The sequence below is a fragment of the Chlorocebus sabaeus genome, chromosome 21, assembly GCF_047675955.1.
Source record: "Chlorocebus sabaeus isolate Y175 chromosome 21, mChlSab1.0.hap1, whole genome shotgun sequence".
Classification (NCBI taxonomy): Eukaryota; Metazoa; Chordata; class Mammalia; order Primates; family Cercopithecidae; genus Chlorocebus; species Chlorocebus sabaeus.
Window position 1 is genome coordinate 116051702 of NC_132924.1, and position 19679 is coordinate 116071380.

General features: G+C 47.8%; 1 gene segment (V, D, J or C); it reads left to right on the top strand.

Annotated features, from left to right (window-relative positions):
- Positions 1-2609: 2609 nt before the first annotated feature.
- Positions 2610-8609, top strand: LOC103227081 (T cell receptor beta constant 2-like). The segment is given in 6 exon segments: positions 2610-2748; positions 2905-3018; positions 6929-7315; positions 7823-7840; positions 7982-8088; positions 8380-8609. Coding segments are annotated over 6 exon segments (786 nt in total).
- The last annotated feature ends 11070 nt before the right edge of the window (positions 8610-19679 follow it).

The window sequence follows — 19679 nt, forward strand, 5'->3', positions numbered from 1 at the left end:
AAGACACTTTGCACATGCTCTTCCTCCTGGGGTGATAAAGTACTCTTCTCCCCATGGTAACTCCTGTTTAGACTTAAAGATTTAGCTTCTATGTCTTCCCCTCCAAAAAGCTTTCTCTGGCCCTTTCTTGCCCCTTCCTTACCTCTTCTTCCCCTGAAACTGGATTAAATACACCCTTTATTTTGCTATCACAGTGCCTTGTGCATAACCTTCTTTGTGATATGTCACACTTGCTGGAAACTACCTCTTTATTTGTCTGATACCCCCAGGGACTATGAACTCTTTGTTAACAAGGATGTATTTGATGATAGTATCCCAGGGCTATAGTATAGAACCTCAGTTTAGTGTAGACACCACATAGGTATGTATGAACAAAAAAATGAATAAATGAGTGAACCCAAAATGACCCAACCCGGGAGCAATCATCACCATAAGTCTTGCCCGAAATAGCCATTACCCTTCCATTTATAGGACTACACCACACAGTCTTCCCTCTTTATTGCAACACATACATGCATTCAAAGATGCATGTATGCATGTATGCTCACATGTGTGTATATATGTTTATATTTACCCACATGTACACACATCCACTCATTAAACATATATCCCTGCGATGTGTTGTTATCAACTTCCAAGAAAATTAAGATACCCAATTACAGTCCCCAAGAAGCTTATCTGTTCACAGAGAGACTCAATCATGAACAGAAAGAGCCGAATTGCAAGTCCATGCTTTGAAAGAGCAACATGAACTGCTTACTAAAATACAGTCAGAGAACGGTCCTCAATTTCTTACTGGGATAATCAGGAAAGAGTCTGAGAAGGTGGCAATCTCTTCAAAGGAAGAATTGGTCTCAGTTGTTCATTCCAGAGAATGGCCATGCTGATCAGAGGCATGAACAAAAGCCCTAATGACATGGTTAGGTGCCTCTGGGTAGGCCCATTTAGCTGGTTGCAAGGTTCAGAAATGGGAGTAATCAAAATTAGCGCTGGAAAGGCGGGTTGGTGCATGCCACTCTGGGAATAAACTTATCTCCATGCAACCAGCATGGAGCCTGCACATGGTGGAAGTTCACTATACACTTATGGAGTAAATGAAGACTCTGGAGTTCGGACTTTGTTCAGGAAGCAACGGAATAAAAGGAAATTACAGAGGTTTCTGGATTGTTTGTCCTCCTGTCATATGGTGCCATCCACTGCTCTGCAGATTTTCCTATGAGCTGCCCTGCCACCCCTCGCTCCTCCCACCCACTTCACTATAAATGCCAGTCTGAGCAGGTGGGCACAGTGAGCCCCACCAGGGAGACCCAGTGACATAGATGGTCTGCTCAGGGTGGTGCATGTTCCAAGGAGGGGCCCCTCCACCCCCCCCCCCCAACCATTACCATCACTGCGACTTTCCCCAAGCCCTTCCCATTTTAATTTACTGCCTGTGTCTTTTCCAAGCCCCACACAATCAGACTAACCTCTGCCACCTGCGCTTCCTGCCTCTGCCCAGTGGTGGGGGGAGGGAGACTATCAGGGAGGAAACATTTTTGTATCACGGTGTAACATTGTGGGGACTGGGGGGAGCACAATGATTCAGGTAGAGGAGGTGCTTTTACAAAAAACCCTGCTGCCAAAAACATCCCCGCCCAGCCCAGGGAATGCAGCTACCAGGTGGGAAGAGGTCTCTGGGGCTGTTCCCAGCTGTTGTCTTGCAGGGTCCTCCAACCCAGCGAGCCCCTGTCCATCTTCCTGTCCACACTCAGCTTCCTAGGAATAAGAAGGCCAAGACAGCGAAGTGGGATTATCACTCAGCACTTTTAATAAAACTTGTTCTTGACAAAGTACTTGCACATGCATTATTTATTAAGACTGATGAAAACCCTGAGGGAAAGATATCGTCCCATTTTTCCGATGAGGAAACTGAGATCAGAGAGGTTACAGGTCATACAACTAGGAAGAGGCAAGGTCTAGCCTGCAACATCGACCAGCTCCAGCCGTTCCAGTACCATCAAGGCCCCTTCAGATTTCGAATCCACTGTGTTGTCCCCAAGCCAAGTGGATTCTCCTCTGCAAATTGGTGGTGACCTCATGCAAGATCCAAGTTACCGTGTCCAGCTAATTCGAGACAGGAAGAGACAGGCTCAGGAAAGAGAGGGAGGGTGTGCTCTCTACCTGTGCTAAGGGAGGTGGGGAAGGAGAAGGAATTCTGGGCAGCCCCTTCCTACTGTGCTCCTACGGTGAGCAGTTCTTTGGGCCAGGCACACGGCTCACCGTGCTAGGTAAGAAGGGGGCTCCAGGTGGGAGAGAGGGAGGGCTGCCCAGCCTGGACAACCCCAGAACCCTGTTCTTAGGGGAGTGGACACTGGGCCATCCAGGGCCCTCCTCGGGGAAAGCGGGGTTTGCGCCAGGGTCCCCAGGGCTGTGCTAACACCGCGCAGCTGTTCTTTGGAGAAGGCTCTAGGCTGACCGTGCTGGGTAAGGAGGCGGTTGGGGCTCCGGAGCGCTCCGAGAGGGCGGCATGGGCAGAGTTGAGCAGCTGCCCCACTCCGAGAGGGGCTGTGCTGAGAGGCGCTGCTGGGCGTCTGGGCCGAGGACTCCTGGTCCTGGGTGCTGGGAGGGCGATGGGGGTCTCAGCGGTGGGAAGGACCCGAGCTGAGTCTGGGACAGCAGGGCGGGCAGCACCGGTTTTTGTCCTGGGCCTCCAGGCTGTGAGCACAGATACGCAGTATTTTGGCCCAGGCACCCGGCTGACAGTGCTTGGTAAGCGGGGGCTCCCGCGGAAGCCCGGGAACCGGGGAGGGGGCGCTCCGGGAGGCCGGGGGCATAGCAGGGCCAGTTTTTGTGCTGCATCTCGGGGCTGTGAGCCAAAACACTCAGTACTTCGGCGCCGGGACCCGGCTCTCAGTGCTGGGTAAGCTGGGGCCGCCCGGGGACCTGGGGAGAGACGGCGCTCGGGTTTTTGTGTGGGGCTCGGGGGCCGTGACCAAGAGACCCAGTACTTCGGACCAGGCACGCGGCTCCTGGTGCTCGGTGAGCGCGGGCCGCAGGGGCGCGGGCGCGGGCGGCTTGGGTCCGGTTTTTGTGGGAAGTCCCCTGGCTGTGCTCTGGGGCCAACGTCCTGACTTTCGGGGCCGGCAGCCGGCTGACCGTGCTGGGTAAGTTGCCGCGGGAACACCCGGACGGCGGGGTCCGGGTAGAAGGTGGCTGCTTCGCGGCACCTGGTCCCGCCCTGTGCTAGGAGACCTGGGCTGGGTCCCCAAGGTGGGCAGGAGCTCAGGGAGCCTTAGTGGTTTGCGTGCCGGGGTGCACCTCCGTGCTCCTACGAGCAGTACTTCGGGCCCGGCACCAGGCTCACGGTCATAGGTGAGATTCGGGCATCTCCCCACCTCCCAGCCCCTCGATCCCCGGGGTCGGAGGGCAGACCGGGGCTGGAGGAGCTGGGTGTCCGGAGCGGGAGGAGCTGCGTGTCCGGGGTCAGCTCTGCAGCGTCACTCCCCGCTCCTGGGAAGACACTGGGGAAGAGGGAGGGGGTGGGGAGGTGCTCAGAGTCCGGGAAGCTGAGCAGAGGGCGAGGCCGCTTTTAATCTTTTTTCTGGGGTGTTTAGAGAGAAGGCGAACGATGGAGAAGAGAGAATTTGTTAGGATTCTGGGAGAGGCGAAACTGGAGAGGATGAAGGGAAATCCTGGTTTGGGGAATGGGTAGGAATGGGGGTAACTGCTACTGGTAGGCAAAAAGAGCTGAGAGGGCTGGGAACAGTGCGGGTGGGCAGGGGTCAGCATTACGGGCAGGCGGGTGGATGTCAGGTGGCAGAAATCCTGCAGCCGAGGGTGCAGTAGAACAGAGCAGAAAAAGCCTGCCAAACAAAAGTGGGACAGAGAGCCAAAAAGAGAGATGAACATGAGTCAGTAAAGAATGAAAGTTTACTCTTTACAAGTGTAGATCTATAATCCGACTTAAAACTCCTGTTCCTGGTTCCTATTCCTCCTAAGCCAGAGATCCCTGGGTCCAGGGTGAGGGCATAGCATTCATGCTTGCCCATGGGCTGGTCAGCAAAGAGGTGCTGACCTGAGAGTAGGGCACATAACCTCAGCCACTGGGGTATACTTACCACCCCTGCCTCCATGTAGCTCCCTCCCCTATCCTGAAATCTCCCTTTAGCAGACTAAGTATTCTAGGATAAACAGCCCAGAAGTTCAGGGAGTTCATTTGCCACAAACACATATTTAAAATGCTGACATTTTTGCCTGAGAGACAAGGAAAATTCTCTGAAAGATTTTAGGCCCTGGGAGCTGAAAAGGGACCCTAAACATTACCTGGTGACGACTGCCCTGAGGCCAGAGAAGAGAACTCACGATATTGGTATATTAACCCGCACCATTTGTAATTAGGCTGTCATTAAGCCGGGTGTAGTGGGGCTCAGCTACAGTGAAGTGTATCCAGAGGAAATGTAGGGTTCCTGCAGTCAACTGGGATGCAGAAAAGACCCAGACTTTAGAGCCAGATAAAGGCTGAGTTTGAACCTCTGGTTCTTTTGTGATGTGGTGACCTTGGGCAAATTAATGTGTGTATCTCAGTTTCCTCAACTATAAAATATAATGAACAATACCTACCACTTACTATTGCTGTGAAGAAGAAAAGAGAATCAACATGTAGAGTGCACAGATTATTGATGTAATTCAATGCTTCTTTTCCCCATCCTCCTAGGAGGTCACTGGGGAGGCAGGGGGAAGGGTCAGCCCAGTGCCAAAGGATGGGCAGGATCTGGAGTATGGAAATGGAGTCAGGCTGTGTCTGTGTTAGACGTGGGTTGGATGTGAGACAAACATCACAATTTTGCCTAAGGTGAACCCAACCCACAAGTAGAGCATAGGCCAACAGCAGCTCACTAGTACACACACTTACACCAGCAGCTCACTAGTACACACACTTACACCAGCAGCTCACTAGTGCACACACACCAGCAGCTCACTAGTACACACTTACACCAGAAGCTCATTAGTACACACACACCCTCAGCTTGCTAGTACACACACTTACACAGAAGCTCACTAGTATACACTTACACCAGAAGCTCACTAGTCCACACACTTACACCAGAAGCTCACTAGTATACACACTTACACCCACAGTGACAAGCCCCACACCACAGGGACTCACAAATGCAGGAGAGTTGCCCCTGCCCTCATGTACAGATAGTGTGTTGGTGTGCGGTGAGAGGCGGCTAGTATTCACCATGCCTATTGCATCAATAACTATTCTACAGAACAGCATGCATGGTCAAGGGACATTTTTAATTTTTACAATGGGGGCTGAGTGTTTGCTAAATGAAGAGATCAAAGGAGTGCATTCTGGAGGGCTGGTGGACTCCCAGAGCCAGGGCTTTTGAGATGAGAGTGAAAATAAGCAGGTTGAGAGCAGAAAGAAAGAAAGTGCTGCAGATAGAAGTTAGGATATCATCATTTAGCCCCAGCCCAGCTAGTAAAGACTTAGAAGCATAGTGGTAATTAGCAAGGTAGGAGTTGTGGGGAGGAAGGGAAATTGACATGATGGGAAGCAGGATCAGCTACAGAATTTGCAGGACCAGCTCAAAATGAAAATGCGGGGGCTCTTGTTAAAAAACGACTTAGGATTTCAAAATGGTGACAGCAGCACACTAAACCAAGCAGAGAGCCCTTCCAGCAGGAGGCCCTATGGGGACCCAGGAAGGAGGTCACATCCACACAAATGTGAAGAAATGTCAGAATAAATTTTCTCCATTGTCCAGGAGATTCGGAATAGGTTCTCCTAAGACTGATATTTCTTCACTTTAATAGAGTTGCTCAGAAATGAAAAATAATCAATGGGAAGAAAAAGAAAAAAAAAAAGATAAGATGAGTAGGAGGGCAGGTCCAAAAGTAGTAATTCAACCAAATGAGAAGGATCCTCAGGGATTAAAGGGGATGCATTTACATGTCATCCCTAAAAATCTACAAAGGATATGCTCAGGACAGAAACTGTATCAACACAACTAGTAGCAAGAAATTACTCTGATCATATCAGATGTTTATTTGGGGAACTTTCTTGTAGAAAAAAAATACACATAATATTTGATGCAAAGGGACACAGAAGGTTGAAGGGTCCCTAATTTTGAGATAAGGGAAGATACTATCTGTCTGAGCTGAGAAAACTCAGGAGTACCTGGAGGCAGAGGAATGGATAAGATGACTTCATGCACCACAAAAAGAAAAAAACCTCACATTCTCATGAACACACTAAAACCAAAGGCTGTCCTCATGTGAGTGCAAAAAATAGGCCATTTGTAAATCTAAAGAAAGCCCCTAGTTCCAAAATGCCTCCCTCATCCCAGATTCCCCTTCCTTCCTAGCACCTTAGATTTGATATAAATAACCTCCTTGGGAGGGGGCTTTTTGAATTCGTACATAATTTAACCTTCACACACTTTCTGCAAAGTCAGAATGGTGATTCATACTTCACAAGCAGAAAAAAGTGATAGGAATTTCTGTGTTAAAAGTCTTGTTGGTGGACAAAGGAAGTTCTAGGATTTGGATCTTGTTTTTTGGGGTTCCAATCCCTTGCTCCAGTTAAAAAACTACCACATAAAATGGTGAGAAGTAGGTAGGCAAGTTGTTATTGATGGAGAGGAAATCAAATAATGGCAATGAAGAGACATTGCCTAGAATGTTAGGCAGTGCCTAATTGGGAGATGGACAGACAATGGATAGTGCCAACCCATAGGGTGGATACAAAAGACAGGCAAGGAAGGGGTAGAACCATCAAAGAGGAATAGGCTGGTGACTCCAAAGCAAGGAGGACTTAGTAACGTAATTGTGCTTCATTATGGTCCTTTCCCAGCCCTCTCTCTCTCACATACACAGAGACCCTACCAGGACCAGATAGCTCTCAGAACAGCCCTAGCCCTATCCCCTCTTCCCTTTCCAGAGGACCTGAAAAAGGTGTTCCCACCCAAGGTTGCTGTGTTTGAGCCATCAGAAGCAGAGATCTCCCACACCCAAAAGGCCACGCTGGTGTGCCTGGCCAGAGACTTCTACCCCGACCATGTGGAGCTGAGCTGGTGGGTGAACGGGAAAGAGGTGCACAGTGGGGTCAGCACAGACCCACAGCCCCTCAAGGAGCAGCCAGCCCTCAACGACTCCAGATACTGCCTGAGCAGCCGCCTGAGGGTCTCAGCCACCTTCTGGCACAACCCCCGCAACCACTTCCGCTGCCAAGTCCAGTTCTATGGGCTCTCGGAGGATGACGAGTGGACCGAGGACAGGGACAAGCCCATCACCCAAAAGATAAGCGCCGAGGCCTGGGGTAGAGCAGGTGAGTGGGGCCTGGGGAGATGCCTGGAGGAGACTGGGTGAGGCCGGCTACCGGGGAAGATAAAAAGATCTATGTAAAGGACAAGACTAGATCCAGAAGAAAGTCAGAGTGGACCTGGTGGGACGATCAAGGAAGTGATCGTCCTTGATCCCTCTTCCTCCCCAAGAAGCATAGAGGCTGAATGGAGCACCTCAAGCTCATTCTTCCTTTAGATCCTGACACCTTAGAGTTCAGCTCTCAGATCCCCCTGAGGACAAGCCATACAGCTCAGCACCTGAGTGGTGTGTGGCCCATCCCCTTCTGGGGTCCTGGTTTCCTAAGATCATAGTGACCACGTCGCTGGCACTGGAGCAGCATGAGGGAGACAGAACCAGGGCTATCAAAGGAGGCTGACTTTGTACCATCTGATATGCATGTGCTTGTGGCCTGTGAATCTGTGATGTAAGGCTCAGTGTCCTTACAAAGCAGCATTCTCTCATCCATTTTTCTTCCCCTGTTTTCTTTCAGACTGTGGCTTCACCTCTGGTAAGTGAGTCTCTCCTTTTTCTATCTTTCACCGTCTCTGCTCTGGAACAAGGGCATGGAGAATCCACAGACATGCGGGCGTGAGGGAGGCCAGAGCTACCTGTGCACAGGTACCTACATGCTCTCTGTTCTTGTCAACAGAGTCTTACCAGCAAGGGGTCCTGTCTGCCACCATCCTCTATGAGATCTTGCTAGGGAAGGCCACCTTGTATGCCGTGCTGGTCAGTGCCCTCATGCTGATGGCCATGGTAAGGAAGAGGGTGGGATCGGGCAGATGATGGGGGCAGGGGATGGAACATCACACATGGGCATAAAGGAATCTCAGAGCCACGGCACAGCCTAATATATCCTATCATCTCAATGAAACCATAATGAAGCCAGACTGGGGAGAAAATGCAGGGAATATCACAGAATGCATCATTGGAGGATGGAGACAGCCAGTGAGCCCTACTCAAATCAGGCCTCAGAGCCCACCTCCCCTGCCCTATTCCTGCTGCGCCATAGCCCCTGAGACCCTGAAAATGTCTTCTCTTTCGCAGGTCAAGAGAAAGGGTTCCTGAGGCTAGCTCCAAAACCATCCCGGGTCATTCTTCATCCTCACCCAGGATTCTCCTGTACCTGCTCCCAATCTGTGTTCCTAAAAGTGATTCTCTCTCTGCTTCTCACCTCCTTATGTGAATACTTCCCTCTTTTTGCTATTTCCCTGAAGATTGAGCTCCCGACCCCCAAGTTTGAAAAAGACTAAACCAATAAAAAATGGTTGTGCTGAGCCTGGTCGCATTTCAGGAGTGTCTGTGGAGCTCTGCTCATCACTGACTTATCTTCTAATTTAGGGAAAGCAGCATCCGCTTGGGCATCCGAAGTGACTAGCCCTCTCTCCACCCTATGCTGCTTCCTCCCGTTCATCCTGATGGAAGTCCTCAAACACCATTTCCAAACCCAGGCATTCTGGGTCCCCACTGGAGGGTTAGTCTGAAGGGCAATGGCTGGGCTCTGGAAAACCAACAAGATGAGGACAGAGAGAAAGGCACACAGTAAACCACAACCCCTTACCCAGTGTAGGACAGAGGATTGGGGCAGGCCTATGGGTTACAATATCTAGTCATTTCCTAATTCCAGATTAAAGTGTCACATGTTACACCTTTAGTTTTATTCGTGTATAGTCTTAACACCTCCAGCTTATCTTGTTTCAGGATTTGGGCTTAAAATTGAGTGCTACTCTGCATGTCTAGGTTGAAATACTAGAGAAGGCAGAGTTGAGACAACTGATATGTAAAGCCTGGGGATGAGTGATTTCCCAGGAGCAAGACACACCAAGTCAGGAGCAATGGGACATAGGGCCCAGTGGGGGCTGAAGGGCTATGTTCAGAGTAGCCCTTCCAATGGGCTTCTGCATTTGATGGATGGAAACTCAATCACTCCAAACACAAGGTGTTAACTGCTCCTACTTGGGCAAAGATAGTTATCCTGACAAGGTAAATTCTGCATACAGGCTGAATGCATTGTGGTAAAACACTACATGAATGGGATTAAAGAAAAGGAGGCCTGTAACAGTGAGAAGGGCTGAGAGAGGCCATATCAAAATTAGTTGAGGCAGACTGTCAGGGAAGAGAAGCGAAGTCTGAAAGCAGAGAAAGGGTGGGAAAGAGGAGGGAGCCCTTTGTTGAGAGCCTGCTTGCTTCAGGCATTGGGCTGGACACTGCTACCTGTGCTGTCTGCATCTGTACCATGATCCCAGGAGTAGGTATTACTTTCCCTACGTTATAGATGTGGAAACTGAAGATTACAGATCAAATCACTTATGAGTGGTGAAACCATGGCATATTCTGTTTTGAAGATGGCAATTCCAGAAACTTTTCCCAAGTAGTGGCCAGCTTGATGGGATTGCTCCTGGTGTCTGGGTGATCCTAGAGCAGCTTCTCCGAAACTCCGGGCGGGGCCCACGGTAACACACTGAAGACACCTTAATGCTTTGGTGTCTTTGCTTCCCCAGGCTGTCATAACAAAGTACCACTGGTGGCTTTAAAACAATAAAAACTTATTCTCTCACAGTTCTGGAAGCCAAAGATACAACATCAAGATTTAGGCAGGTCAGCCTCTATGAAAGTTCTGGGGGAGAATCCTTTCTTGCTTCTTCCCACTTCTGATGGCTTCTGACACTCCTTGGCTTGTGCTAGCATCGCAGCAATCTCTGCCTCTGTATTCACATGGCATTTTTCCCTGCGTCTCTGCATTTAAGGTCCCCTCTCCTTTCTCTTTTCAAGGCAAGGTCATTGGATTTAGGACCCATCCTAAATCCAGAACAATTTTATTGAGAAATCTTAACCAATTACACCTGCTAAGTCCCTATTTCCAAATAAGGTCACATTCTGAGTTTCTGAGTGGGCACGAATTCTGGGGGAACACTCTTCATCCCACTACACTGGGGATCTTGGAACTGGAGAAGAGGGTTCTCTGGTGGCAGCTTGCAAAGACCAGGAAAGGATGTGCCCACGGCAGGGATGGGGCCCAGGAAACTCATCACATGCCAGTCATTTCCATCAGTTGTAACTGTCTCTAGATTGCTCAAACTGCAGTATGGTATTTTGTTGGCTATTGTTGTTACATATGTGTTGGTTTGTTTTTATATTGGCTAAAAAAAAAGCCTAAAACAAAGGGGACAGGTTTTAGGCCCTAGACCAGCATTCACAAAGCATGCTTCCCATTCCTTAGGCCTGGGTGGAGGCAGCAGGCATATCCTTGTGGCTCCTCACAAAGGTAGGACAGGAGGAGGAGCAGCCAAGGGAACAAGGAAACACTTCAGAGAGAGCAGAGTTGTGGGGGCCAGAGGATGCAGGCTAGGACTGAGGCATTGGAGGATAGTGGTTTGTGTGGGCAGAGCTGTGAGGGGTTGAGCAGCTGTAGTGCAAGATCAGAGTGGAGATGGGGAGGGGGAAACACCTTGCAGAAGAAAGATGGTGTCTGTTAGTTTGGTGGCCATGATCTTGGGGATGTGGAAAATGGAGGCATTAGCGGGTGGGAGGATGTGGGAGGAGTTTCTTGTTGGTACCCTAGAGTTTGCAACCAGACCAAGGTGAATGAAATCTCCTCTGGAGGATAAAAGGCCATGTGCATTTTACTCTTAGTCCAGGGGACTTGACAGAGATGGAGAGAGCTTCAAGCTCCATCTGGTCTTCCCGACACCCTACTTGACCCAGGGCAGGTTCCTCTTCCCAAGTTTTTACAGCCATTTCCTTGTCTCTCTCAAACAACACCCCCAACATTCAGCACACATGCACTGGGAAGTGAATCTCTTCTGCCTCTACCTGCCTCTTTCTCTAGAATCGAAGTGGATTCTTCTGGGTCAATTCTGGGCATCCTCTCCATTCTTCCTCAGGTAACACTGAGAAATGATGAGTTAGATGTAGGGCAATCATATAACTTACTGTAAGAATTGAGATACCATTGAGAATGAAAGGGGCCACTAGCCACATGGGATGTTGGAACAAGAGGTGTAAACCAGGAATGGTCACAAGGTCCCTCCAGTGGAGAGGCTCTGAGGGAGTTTCTGGGTGCAGCATTATTCCTGCAAAGGGAGGCACTAAAGAGACTCTACATCAACCTGGACTTGTTGACTGGTTCAAACCTCAGGGCTGACCTAAGCATTATCCTATTAAGAAACTATGTGGACAGAATATAGGGCAAGGCAGGGGCAACAGCATCCTACACAGGTGACAGGCAGTGCAGAGCAAAGCATGGTTACTTGCTCAAAAGAGTGACAAGATATGCGTCTCTGGAAGAATGCTCAGGGTACCCCAAGTTCTCACTGAACTTACCATGGGGTAGCTCTTAAAGAGAAGAACTTCACCTGTGACCTTTACAGATTTTATTTGGGAAATTGGAAGAAAAAGGGGGTCATCCAACTGGTCGCCTAATAAAATAACTTCTTTGTGGGAGAAATGGGATTCCCGTAGGCATCCCAGAGCTCCAGTCACCATCACTTCCCTAGAGGAAGAATTTTCCCACTAGAACCAGTATCCACAGAGATTTTCCTACTACTAGGCTTATTGCTGGTCTATACAAGGTCGGGGAGTGGGGATGGTCGGGAGCTGCTGGGACCATCCAAAAGAAAAAGGCTTTTTCTCTTTCAAGGGAGTGATTTCATAATAAGAGTTTGAGTTAAGGGCAATGGATCCTAATAGATATTACAGTCTCCATTTCCTGCCCTGAGCCATTTCCTCATTTTTCTTCTGTAGTGGCCCAGAAAGGAGGGCTGGAGATAGACCGACATCAGCCCCTAACAGTCTGTGTGACACACGGCCCCAAATGTCCTATATAGGAGAATCTGTGTGAGGTTTCTCTGGTTATAAATGAATGTGAGAATGGAATATTGGTGCTTTGAGACCTCTGTTGAAGCTGTATAGTGAAAACAAAAATGTGTTTTTACTTCTTCCTCAGGTAACACTGAGCAAAGATGTCTAGCCGTTTTTTTCATTTAGGGGTGTTGGGAGATGCTGGTGGAGAACATGGGAATGGCTAAAACCCACAGGTGAACTCAGCTTTGCCATGGACCCATGAGTGAATCCATTTTCTGCTTCTCTACTGACATCTTAGACTCATCCCCAGGTTTACTTTCACCATGTCCTGGAAACTCCCCTATACTATATAAGATGACTCATAGTATAGAATGGCATGAAGCATGGCCAACAGTTTTAATTACAGTTCATTTCCATTGCTTGTGGCAAACTCCCGTGGTTCCCAAAAAGCTGATTTCTGAGCCTTGGGACCTCATAACCTAAGACTTTACCCAACCTACCTAGACTCAAAACACAACATATTCCCTGTCTTATTCTAGGGTTGAATATTCTTTCCTCCTATCCAGAAGCCTTTCTTTTCTTGCTCTCTGTGTTTGTGAATTTGAAGTTCCTGGGTTCCTTAACATCCCTACATCTCTACCTGTCCTTAAGATTTATTGTGGCAGAACTTGGTCTTTCCCTGAACCATCTCCCTCCAGCAGACACGATATTTTCTATTCACCATCCCCCTCTCCTGCAGACTCAACTACATGTCTTTCTCTCCCATCTCTATCCGTAGTCTTTATCTCTGTTGAGAGGGCTTTTGGGGAATATGGGGTCCCAAAAATGAGTGAATGGCTTCTATAGGTCAGCAAAAAGGATCTGAAAATGAGCCTACACCTGTGACTATTTCCAAAGGATTTTTATCAGCTTGCTTTGCAACTGATCTCAACTGCCCTCTTTGAATATGAGCATTTAATCCACACAACATGTAAAGCTAAGTCTCAACTCCTTTTTGCCAACCTACAGTTGCTACTCACTTATCTCGGGGACCCCATATTCCCCTAAAAGCCCTCTCAGATGTCTACATGCAACAGAGTGCTCATGTTCTGGCAAGAACCCGTAAACCTATGCAAGACAGAATCATTAGAAACTTTAAAACTTGAGTTTTCAGAATGGAAAAAAGCATGTAGTAGATGGATGAAAACATTATCATAGCAAAGAAGATGTTTTAATGCAGAGACCTGGGTTTAAGCCTTAGTTCTGCCATTTATCAACTACGTGACCCTGGGCAGGTGATCACCTCTGAGACTCAGTTTTCCTTTCTGTAAAATGAGCTCAATTACAAGCCCAACTTCATAAGATGGTTTTATCTAATTTAACCCACACAACATGTAAAGCTTTTAGAACAACATCAGTAAGTAGTAGGTGTTGTTATAAATACTACTAGCATGAAGATTTTTTTCAGGCTAAACATTTTCAGTTTTCTCAGTTTTGTTATTATAGGGCACAGTTTTGAGCACGTCCTACTTTCCATGGCCAAACCACTCCCTTCTGAAAATATTAAAGTTTGTTTTTATCCTTCTATCTTTATAAATGTGTTGTACAGGACCTGACCTGGCACCAGGTGGGTTCTGACCTACAGAGAGTAAAGAGGGAACTTTGCCTCCTCTTCTCAACATCTTATACGCTAGTTGGTTCCATTAGGACAATTTATCAACTTTTCATACTCTCATCATCCCGTTGACTCACAGAGCTCATTTTGACTCACCCCCTGGGTGTTTTTCACATACCCTCCTTGTGAGCCACATATTCCCCTTCCTGTGTTCATACAGTTGGTTTTCTCTGTTTGGTGGGGGAGGAGGGAGAGAATGTTTATCATGTTTATTCAGCTTATCTCTCCAACCTATCAAGATTCTGCAGGATTCTAATTTTGTGATTCATTATATTTATTCCTCTATCCTCATGCCATCTCATATATGATCAACTTGCCTGATTTATTCTTATATGAGTGATTCATAAAATTCATAGCTAGATCACAGCTCGACATGGAACCCGCATTCCTCAAGCCTTGTCTGAAGTCCAGGAGCTGCTAAAACACAGAGAATTAGCTTCTGGTTCTTCTCTGGCCCCAGCTGCATGGCGCTGAACAACTCATTTTTATTCTCTAGGCTTATATGCCCTCCTCTGTGATATAAGGACATTGGGTAAAGTGATCTCTAAGAATCTTCAAACTCTGCTCTTCAGATTCTCTGATTCAAAGCCTGCGGTCTCTGAAGTACCAAGCGGATGGTAACTCAGAGAAGCTGAGCTCTTCCTGGCCTCAAATCATACATATCTGTGACATAGTCTCAGATAGTCTGATGGTGGAAGGGGACAGCACTGGCACTGGAGTCTCATAGTTAGAAAGAGTCACCTGGAGCCCTGACACCCGTTCCCTGGCCCTCCTCCAGCAAAGAGGTCTAGGATCATGAATGACAAATTGTGTTAAAAAGGACAGTGGCCCTGAATCAAAAGGTAGGAAGTAATGAGATGTAGTTTGGGGTCTTTTAGGTTATAGCTGACAACTGGGGTAGGAATGGGGGTTCTGAGCCCAGTGCTGGCTGCCGGGCTGTTTATCTCTGAGTAATATCAGCACCAAGCCACAACAGCCACCTGCCCTAGCTCCATCTCTTAGAGTCACAACAGGATGTGGTTTGACATTTACTGGTCCCTACATCTGGGGTGCCTGTGAAAGTCACTCCCTCCACCCACCCTCCTTCAGAGCATCTATGAGAACCACACTCACCGCATCCGGCACCCAACCCCCTCCTATGCTGCTCTTTCTACCTGGGCCCCTGGTTAGCATCCTGGCAGTGGAAGTAGAACTTCAGAGGGGAGGGGACAGGCTCTCTAGAGGGGAATCTAGGTATCCCAGATCCATGTGCAGGCCTCCCCTCCCCCAGCACATCTTTACACCTGCTGGAGGTTATGCACAAGATCAAAGGCCACAGTGGGCACCATGAAGATAGTGGAGAATGAAAAACAGCTGCAATAACTGCTCTGACCCAATTGGGATTCCTTTTGGTCCCACATCACTCAGGCAACTCTCTCCTCCCACCTGCCCCCCAAACTCCCTTCCACCTCCCTCCACTTGCATCCTCCCACTTCCTTCCACTCATGTAATGAGAGGTGCTGATGAGTCACAGGAGAGAGAGCCCTAGATAACCAACAGACTGCAAAACGGACAGTCCCTGCATGTCTGAGCCAGTGTTTGTGCACTGCATTGACTGGCTCCTTGTAGTTTTATCCTCTAGTTGCTAAAGCCTGTAAGGTCTGTGTGATGAGTATTTTCTAACACATCTTAGAAGAACATAATGCAAGACAGAATGAAAAACTAGACATACAGAAACCCCCAAAGTAGGGAGTGGAAAATTACTAGGTATATAATAGGTCAAGCCTGCTCTGCAGGAGCTCAAGGGATTGTAGCATTCTTACCCCAAACCACAGACTCCTGGGCAAAAATAAGAAGTTGCCTAATTTTAGTGTTACCAGCTTCCCAACCCTGGGCATTCCTCATCTTCCTCAAACTGTCCAGAGGCCCCAGGGTGACTCCCTGTAAGTCCCATGGGTGGCTGAGATCTATTTAGAGGCCCAAAGGGTATCTCCTTATAAGTCCCGTGGGTGGCTGAGATCTATGTGAAGCATCTTGGGGACAGTGCCTCTGGCCACCAGCATGTGGCCCTGAATCTTCCATGTGCAACTGGCCAGGGAAGTAGACGTATGGACATAGTCATCCTGGCACATCTACAAAATCAGATGCAAATCCTGGAAGCTCTCCTAGAAAAGAGACAGCCTCATCTGATTAAAGGGGCAAGTGAGTTTCATGAATTCCTGGCAAGAGATGGCACGTCTGAACAGGATCGGCCATCCTAAACTGCTTTCCTTTGTCCCCTGGAATTATAACGACTGTGGATTTCTGAGTCCTAGATGGTATGGAAACAGTTATGGGAATGAACAGCCACACATGAATAAGAGCAGATAACATGGAGGATGTTAATTTGTTCTGATGAATTTAGGTGGCTTTCAAGCCTCTCCCTCAATGCTCACCTGTCTGGAGGATGCTGTGTGCAATGATCAGGACTTCTTTTTCTTCAAATTCTCTAAAACTTACAATATTCACACAGACCTGCACATTTCTACACAAACTGACTCTCTTGCTTGCAATGTCATTTTGCTTATATAACTGTTAGCCTCCTAAAGAGCTAAACCTAGCTACAATTGTATGTCCTTTGTGAAGTTTTCCAGAATTTTTGCAGCATATCACAGGAAGGGAAAATCTGCCTCAAGTCTCTACTAGCTCTACTTGACTAGTGGTGATTGCCTGAGACATTTCTCTATTAAGAAGGATTCTGAAGCTTCATAAAGCCCCTACAGAATCAGCACCTGCATAGGCACAGCATAGGGTTCAAGTTTCATGGTTTTGCCATCCAAGCATGTTTAGCATTTTAAATATTAATATTTATTACACACCTGTAGTTTATGATTTGAAATTTGTTAAATAAGTCTTCCTCTTGGGTAAGTTGTAATGAAAATAATCTTGTAAGTTTAAGGAGAGAAAAATAATACCTGTTGAAAATTAGAGCCTGTAATAGGACTTTATAAACACCATCTTATTTAATACACTTAACAATTCAATGAGGCATGTTTTATAGGAGGGGGAAAACTTGAAAGCTAATAAGATTAAATAACTAGGTCAAGTTCATAACAACTAGCAAATTTAGACTTAAAAAATCAAGTGCTTTGACTAAATCATGCTATGACTATGCCCAACACTATCTCGAGTATATATATATATTTTTAATAACCCTCAAAATGGCTCACTGGGTCCAGCACACAATAGCTGCTTAATACATAGCTGATCCTTAAAGCTCAATAGGAACCCTTGGGCATTATTCCATACGTTCTTGATCACTCTGTGTCTACGTCTCAGATTTTCCACTACAGATTAAATGATACTAGAAATATGCACACGTCTGGATTGATCTAGGGTAAATGATGCCCAGAATAGAGTATTTTAAGACATCTTGTGCCCCCTTGTGGAGGGGAAGGGACATTAGAAAGAAAATCTTTAAGAGCAAGAACTAGGGAGGGATGGGGATGAGGAAGGAAGCTCAGTTGCCAAGGTAACCATCGAACCTCTTTCCAGCCATCCACATCAACCCTTTCCTCTCTTTCATTTCCATCCAAGTGATTTCTCTTTTTTAGAGCTCAGCCATTACACACACAGTCCTCTTCTTGCGTATCTCTTGGATCACCATCTGTCTGTCCTTGCTACAAAGGAAGGGCTAGAAGATAGTACAACAGGACAGTTTTTAAAACCTAAAACCTAAAACACCATCAAAATTTCTAAGTGTATGTTTATTTTTATTTTTATTTTTTTTTTGAGATAGAGTCTCGCTCTGTCACCCAGGCTAGAGTGCAGTGGCATGATCTTGGCTCACTGCAACCTCCACCTCCCAGGTTCAAGTGATTCTCCTGCCTCAGCCTCCCAAGTAGCTGGGATTACAGACCCCTGCCACCACACCCGGTTAATTTTTGTACTTTTAGTAGAGACAGGTTTCACCACGTTGGCCAGTCTGGTCTCGAACTCCTGACCTCACGTGATCCTCCTGCCTCCGTCTCCCCAAGTGCTGGGATTATAGGCGTGAGCTACCACGTCTGGCCTAAGCGCATGTTTCCTATACTAACAAAACCACACTTCAGCCTCGAATAAAAACAGTCTCCTGAACATCTTGCCTCTTTGCCTTAGTCAAAGCTTCAGGTCTAAGCCTCCCCAGAATTTCTAGTCTCAGCAGAAAGATCAATGACAGGAGACTCTCCAGGTGATGAAATTAACCAATTCAGTAACCTGAGTTGGCATCCTCCTGTTTGTTCACCAGCTCACCTCCTGCCACAGGTATATCCTATTTCTCTCAGCCATATATGCACAAACCCCCTCCCCAGGGCACACAGAGGAATTTGGAAGACGAGAAAACCAGGCAAGGTATAGCACACCTTGAGGGCTGGAGTATGGTAGCCTAAGCCTGGACATCCATACATTGAGAACTTGACTATGTGCAGGCAAATCACAGGTTCTGCACACATACAATTTTTTGTTCTCCCTGAGAACTTTAGTACTAGAGTCTTTTGTAGAATTCTAGCTTCATTCCATTGCTTTCACATGGGCCAGCAGTCAGAAACCTAGTTACAAATATCCTCCACGCAGTCCCTGGGTGAGGGCTCCTGGGGACAATGGTTAGGGCTCAGCAGAGGGTGGAGTTTTTGCACAGATGTCTGCCCCACCCAGCTCAGTGTGACACTCCAGGCACAGAGATAGAAGCCAGAGTCACTGAGGAGGAGCTTCTTAGAACTCAGGATGAACTGCCCGTCCTGGGGCCTGGAGGCTGAGAGATTCTGGGGCACCTCAGAGCTGATCTGGCCAACACCAATGGAGTAGAAGAGCAGCTGGAGGCCCCTGCCTGCAGCCTGTCGGTACCAGTATAGGTTGGGGTTTGATGTTCCCTCCACAGTGCACTCCAGAGAGAGCGGGCTGCCCACAGGCTGCACCAGGGTTGCTGGCCATTGATGAACAGTCTGAGATCTGATCCCTGTGGGAAAGATAAAGTGCCATTTACGGAGGAGCGCCCCAGCCTGGCTTGCCTTCCCCAGACAGATGGGCAGCTCAAGCTCTTGCATGGCACAGGCACCTGGAATCCACCATGGGGAATAGACTGGGGGAGCCAAGGATGCAAAGCATCATTGGGCCAGGGAAGACCAACACAACCAACTCCTTCCCAGGAGACAGAGAGAACCAAGAATCATCAGATCAGCCCTTAAGGCTGAAGCCCCATATCTGTTCCAGACTATCAGAGGAATAGACTCAGGAGTGTCAAACCTGAGTTTGTAGACTCAACAGCTCAAACTCTGCATTCACAGGATTGCGGTGAGGGTGAGGATGAGAAAAGAGGCTTGCCGGAGAGGAGGGCACCCACCGAAGAAAGTGCCCAGGAGAAGGGCAAGGGGAGAGCAGAGCATCATCCAAGCCAGCCTTTCCTGCAGCTAGTGTGGGGGACAGACGCCTCCTCTTCTGGGCCAGTGACGTGGTCAGGCCGCTCCCTCTGGGAGATCTGCTGCCAGAGCAGAGGAATCTACCCCTTGAGCTGGGGAGGAAACGAGGCTAGTCTTGTTTTAAGAGTGTGATGAATCACCCCTGGCCTCCCTGGGAACCAGCTGTACTCTGCACTTGGTATCTTCTTTGCATTTCTGCTGACATCCTGGTATGTAAATATATTTAATGACTCATTGTTTACCTGTAAACTAGAGGTAACTCTCTAGCTCCCCTAGGAGACATCAGAAGCCTGGGAAACCTTCAGAGAAACTGTGATACTGATAGAAGGATGAAAAAGGATTTTAGTTTATCTGAAATTGGAAACTAGAGCTAGACATGTTACCTGGGAGATGAAAGGATAGGGCTCAAGAGATTCAGGTATTTTGGGGTAATCAAAGCAGAAATGCTCAGTTCTAAGGGCAGGAAGCTTCTATGA